This window comes from Lethenteron reissneri, chromosome 26, assembly GCF_015708825.2.
Source record: "Lethenteron reissneri isolate LAM-NWPU_2019-01 chromosome 26, ASM1570882v1, whole genome shotgun sequence".
Taxonomy (NCBI): domain Eukaryota; kingdom Metazoa; phylum Chordata; class Hyperoartia; order Petromyzontiformes; family Petromyzontidae; genus Lethenteron; species Lethenteron reissneri.
This window is the reverse complement of record NC_083804.1, coordinates 1,101,486-1,106,936: the sequence shown is the minus strand read 5'-3', so window position 1 is coordinate 1,106,936 and position 5,451 is coordinate 1,101,486. Positions and strand designations below refer to the sequence as shown.

Below are 5,451 nucleotides of genomic sequence, written 5' to 3'. Positions count from 1 at the left end.
CAATATAAGAAACCACTCATTTCCATACCTTTACAATATCATTAATCGGCTTTTTAAATCCTTTATATTAAGTTCGCTTGCTTGCGTGCTTGCTTGCGTGCTTGCTTGCTTGCTTAGGACCGTGCAAATCTTTCGCTCGTTTTTTAACCCACTTCCCGTGATCCAATCGAGCTGACATTTTCCACACAGACTCGTTGTGTGACAATTTTCCTGAAAATTTTTTTCCAAAATTTTACACTGTTTAGGGAAAACAAATTAAATATTTAATTACCAATTACTTAATACTGGCAGACAATCATCTGACCCATAGATTGCAGCCATCTCAAGCCAGAGGACGAGAAGACTCTAGCCGCCACGCATATAAAGGATTTATAGTGAAAAACTTTGTTTTTACGGGTTTACTTGTTAAATCCTTTATATTAAGTTCACTTGCTTGCTTGCGCGCTTACGACCGTGCAAATCTTTCGGTCGTTTTTTAACCCACTTCCCGTGATCCAATCGAGCTGACATTTTGCACACAGACTCGTTGTGCGTGACAATTTATACTCTTAGGTCTTTCGGTAAAGTCACGTAGGTAAAAAATGAAATTAATAAAAATAAAACATTAAAATCACGTTTCGGAGGCAACCCAAGCTTGTATGAATCCTTGCAGTCACGAAAGCTTCAAATCTAAAATTACGTGACAATTTATTTTCGTGAAAATTTTTTTCCACTTTTTAGGAATTTTTTTTTTCATATTTAATTTAAAATACCAATGTGATAAAAATGAAACTCTTACTCAAGAAAAACAGAAATGAATAATAAAATAAACCGATGCCACGCATATAAAGGATTTATAGTGAAAAACTTTGTTTTTACGGGTTAATTTTTTACGTACTGAAATGCCAAGGTAATATGTATTGTGAGGTTCTTTTCTGTTTTCTCTAGGATTTTAAGAATATTCTGGCTAAATAATTACATTAATTTACAATAAACCGTGTCAGGTTGCTGCTGTAATCGTTGCTGGCACCTCGTGTCAGTCTTCAGTACTGTGTTATTCCCACCCAGTGTATGCCATGATATATTGCTGTTTGATCTTTATATAAGTTTGATTTCAACTTATTTAATGTATCTTTAATTATCTATACATATTCAGATTATAATTATTTGCGTTTGTTGCACATCTTTTGACAATATAAAATAAATTACAAGTATTGGCAATATAAAATATAAGTTTCACAACCGAGGAGACATCAAATCAAGAAGCACGGTATTACACATGTTCGGTTCTCAAACGTAAATATGCTGCGCGTACATGTTGCTATCTGACATTAGTCGGCCACGTGTACCAACTCGACAGGTAAATCCTCTGACAAGCGAATTACAGGTGCCTGACCAGAGACGATGCAGGCTGTGATGAGAAGGATACTGACACTATTTGGACACGTGTAGGATGGACAACAACAAGGGCCGACTGTGAGGGCGGGCACAAGCCGGCGTGAGTAGGTTAAATGTTGAGTTTTATAAGGGCACCACGGGGTGACCAGCCCCTCCCCACCCTCCCCACCCATACCCTCCCCACCCAGCCTCTCCCCACTCTCCCCTCTCCACCCAGCCCCACCTCTCCCATTTGTGGATGCACGACGGACAGACGGACACAATAATCCCCTGTGGGCTGGTGGAACCAGGTGGTTCCTACCAGTATAAGTGTATACCTCAGGTGTGCTTTACCTGGTAAGATGAAACAGTTTAGATGTGCGTGGATATTTTTAAGTGAATTGTTTACCTTATACTTTGGACACCTATCGTGTGTATTGTTTGTTGTTGTAATGTTCTGACATCTGTGAGAAAAATATATATATATATCTTGATATCTCGCCAGATTCCTCCTGGAGTATAAAACAAAAGAGCTCTGTATATACACAAGGGACATTAGTGAATCTATTCGAAATGTTTAGCATACTTCCTGAAATGCAACAAACTTGAAATTTGGCATGTGGGTAGCTTCCAGACTGTACATAATGCAAAAAGTATAAAAATAGACTTTTGTATTTGGGGGGGGGGGGGGGGCGCGCAATAATGCACAGATTTTGCACGGCAAGTGAGCGGTGACGTCACAACTGTGATGTCACCCGCACGCGGCAGCGTCACGCAGTGTGCCTGCTGACGTCACTCATCCCCCAAGCCTCCGCGTCGGCCGTGTACGCATCTAAGACAAGAATCCAAGTCCCGGGCTAGTGAAGCTAGTTTAGAATATAATAATATAGATCAGTGGGCTTGACCTGCTGATGAATGTCCGTGCAGCCTCTAGAGGTAATTCCTCTCTGACCTGACATGGCCCGTCCCTCGCCGGAAGTGTCGTGCTGCTGCACCCCCCCCCCGCTGTCGGTGCGGAAGGAAGTGACGTCACGCGCACGCTGACGCCGCCATGGAGGTGCCGGCGGCCGCCCGCCAGCTGCTGCTGCTGCTGAACCGCCTCCTGGCGCAGAGGCGCCTCCAGCCGGCGCTCGCCGCCCTCAAGGGGCTACGCAATGGGGCCGTGTGAGTGCCGCACGCCGCTTGCATTCATCCTCCTCCTTGCTGCTGCTCAGGGGGTAGCCGGCTCGGGCCCTCTGCAGTTGTCTGAGGGCGAAGGTGAATGGGGGGCGCTGCTGCTGCTGAACTTTGCAGCGCGCGGGACAAGTGCTGCCCGCGACTACCGTGAACACGAACCAAAGGGGCCCCCAGCTATGAACAATACACCTGATTTGTTTTGCCAGGGCAAGCCCACTGAACTATGTAGAGCTCTTCTGTTCAGAAGCGACCTTGCGGTCACAAATCACAGCTCAACGTAGTGGCGAAACCTCACGTGGACATTTATAGCGGCAGCCTAAAAACTCTCCTCCAAACTCGTGGTGTTGATTCTAAATGGGGAGGGGCAAAACGGAGAACTCGGAGAAAAATCCACGGGGCGAGAGACAAATGTTAACTTCAAATATAGAGCAAGCAGGCGTCGTGGTCTGGATCGAACCCACGACCTCGTGCACAGCAGGCGAGGGAGGTGACATCCCGTGTGAGTGCGGGAGGCGGGATAAATGTGACGATTAGGCGCGGGTCGGGGTAGGCAATTTGTCTCGGCGTCACGGTCCAAATGTACAAAATGTGTATAAAAAAAATACCCATATTGTAATCTCTCACTCGATTATATAACCCAGCGTGTGCTGCTGCCCCCTACTGAAAAAATCTGGCAGGACCCTTCTGAAAGAGCCAGAGACTCGAGGACGTTTTCATTGCTACACAAAGTAAAGTGGTCGTTGAGCATTAGCGCATTGGTTATCGCACTATTAGCATTCATATCTTGGTAATAGCTGCACTTACCAGGGTGGTGAAGTATGCTCCAACGGCTATCATAACCGGCATGGCATGTGCCGCTTTCAACCAGCACATTTTAAGTGGTGTGCTGAAAAGTTAAAGTTTGGGGGTAGGATAGCGGTAGGGGTAGACATAGGTGGTAAGGTTCAGCCGGAGTAAGGGCCATGACTAGGAGTAGGGATACAGTAGTTAAGGGTGAGGGAATAAGCCCTGGTATTGGCAGGACAATGGTGATGGCCACGGCATTGGTAGGGCAAGCACATGGTCAGGGAATTGTATTCTTCAACCAAGAGAGTTAAATACGCCCATTAAGAGACAAACAACTGTTAGTAGTTTACTATAATAGTTTGTGTGCAAGCAGATGTGATGGAACTCTCAGAGTTTATATTACCAATTTCAGCACATTTGTGGTTCATTGGCTCTGTTGCGAAATGCACAGTGCCGTGTTTACGACGTGCGGTGACGGTCACACGATTGTCATAATGCGTCGGACGTTGTGAACTGCCTTGTGGCTCCTGCGAACGGGCGCAGGTACGGAGCGAAGATCCGGGCGCCGCACGCGCTGGTCATGACCTTCCTCTTCCGGACCGGCAGGTGACGGCAAAGATGGATCGCACCGTCACAGCGCCCACGCCGGTCTCACGCACGCCGCCATCGGCTCCGTCACCGCTCTCCCACGCTTGTCCGTGTAAAAGATTCGTTGCTGCACACCGCCATGAGCGAATCAGCCGGAACGCGTCCCAACTAAGCAGGCTTAAGCCTGGAAAACGCTTGGATAGGTTACCACCATGCATAAAAACCCCAGCTGGTTTAGGCGATTGTTTTCTACAGAGGGCAGTGCAATAAAAGCCATTGTGGTACTGTACTATGCTGAAACGTCTCTGCTTCCTATCATCATGAATGCACACTGTCCGGTGTGTGAGGTATAGTGAAATATGCCATGATATCTTGCTATGTTTGAAATTTTTATAAATGCAGAGCCTGCCACTGAGAAGAGAATTAACCACTTACAACCCAGCAGGACAAATGTATCCCGTAATTATGACCCGCGATGCTCCACGCACCGTGGTGCGTGGAGCATCGCGGAGCAGCGGAGCAGTGGTGACCTGAGTTAAACTCCCGCTCACAGCCAACATTTGATAACTGCGATCTGAACCACTCCTTTGGCTCCCTTAGGGTGTACGCAGCCTCAAAAAAGTACCTGGTGCAGCGTGTAAACATCACCACCGGGTAGATAAAGGCAGCCGGGCGTGGTGCTTGTCCGCCCACCGCCTCGTGTGCCATGCCGGCGTGAATCAGTGCTCTCAAACTGCACTCGTCCCAACGGTCCGTTAAAGGCTATACGGGGGAATGTCTTTTTTTTTTAAACCAGCCTGGAGGAGAAGGTGCGTGCGATCCTGCGAGCGACGTACCAGCACTCGCGGAACCTCGCCTGCTTCGTGCTGCTCTACAAGGGGGCGATGGCTCTGCTGCGCGTGGCGACGGGCGGGCAGAAAAAGAGCGTCCACGCCTTCCTGGCCGCCTCGCTCGGGGGTTGGCTCGTGTTCGGAGAGAACAACCAGGTCAACAGCCAGGTGAGACTGTGGCTCCCAGCCAGGTGAGACTGTGGCTCTCCAGCTCCTTCGGCTCCCACACTCGCCTCTCACGATTTTGCACCCTCGATGCTCTCGTCCAACACCCGTGGGTGTCTCGCACCACGCTGCCTCTCCCGGATTCACTCCAGTGCCTCTCTACGCCCCCCCACCTCTCCTCATCTGATGCCCGTGTCTCTCCCTCTCGCACCCTCACACCCGTGTTTCCATCTCATGCTCGTATCTCCTGTCACTTCTCACCATCCCACACCACTGGCTCCCCATCACCCCCACGTCCTTCATGTCTCCACTGCCCGCACGCACGTACGTGTCCACCACTCCTCCACCAACCCCATGCGCACACACAAACACGCATCTCTCTCTCCCCCGTGCCCGCATGCGTGTACCCAGATCAACATGTACCTGCTGTCGCGGGTGCTGTTTGCGGCGGCGCGCGTGGGCTCGGAGAAGGGCTGGATCCCCACGCCGGCACGTGACCCCTTCCCGCTGTTCGCGGCCCTCGTGTGGGGCAGCGTGCTGTGGCTGTTTG

General features: G+C 49.4%; 1 protein-coding gene across 1 annotated transcript in view; it reads left to right on the top strand.

Annotated features, from left to right (window-relative positions):
- Window positions 1-2,313: 2,313 nt before the first annotated feature.
- The window catches only part of LOC133347448 (peroxisomal membrane protein 4-like), a 6,499-nt gene continuing 3,361 nt past the window's right edge, over window positions 2,314-5,451 (top strand). Inside the window, 5 exon segments of the mRNA XM_061559703.1 lie at window positions 2,314-2,390; window positions 2,392-2,520; window positions 3,862-3,924; window positions 4,703-4,904; window positions 5,313-5,451. Coding sequence (XP_061415687.1) covers window positions 2,314-2,390; window positions 2,392-2,520; window positions 3,862-3,924; window positions 4,703-4,904; window positions 5,313-5,451 — 610 coding nt within the window.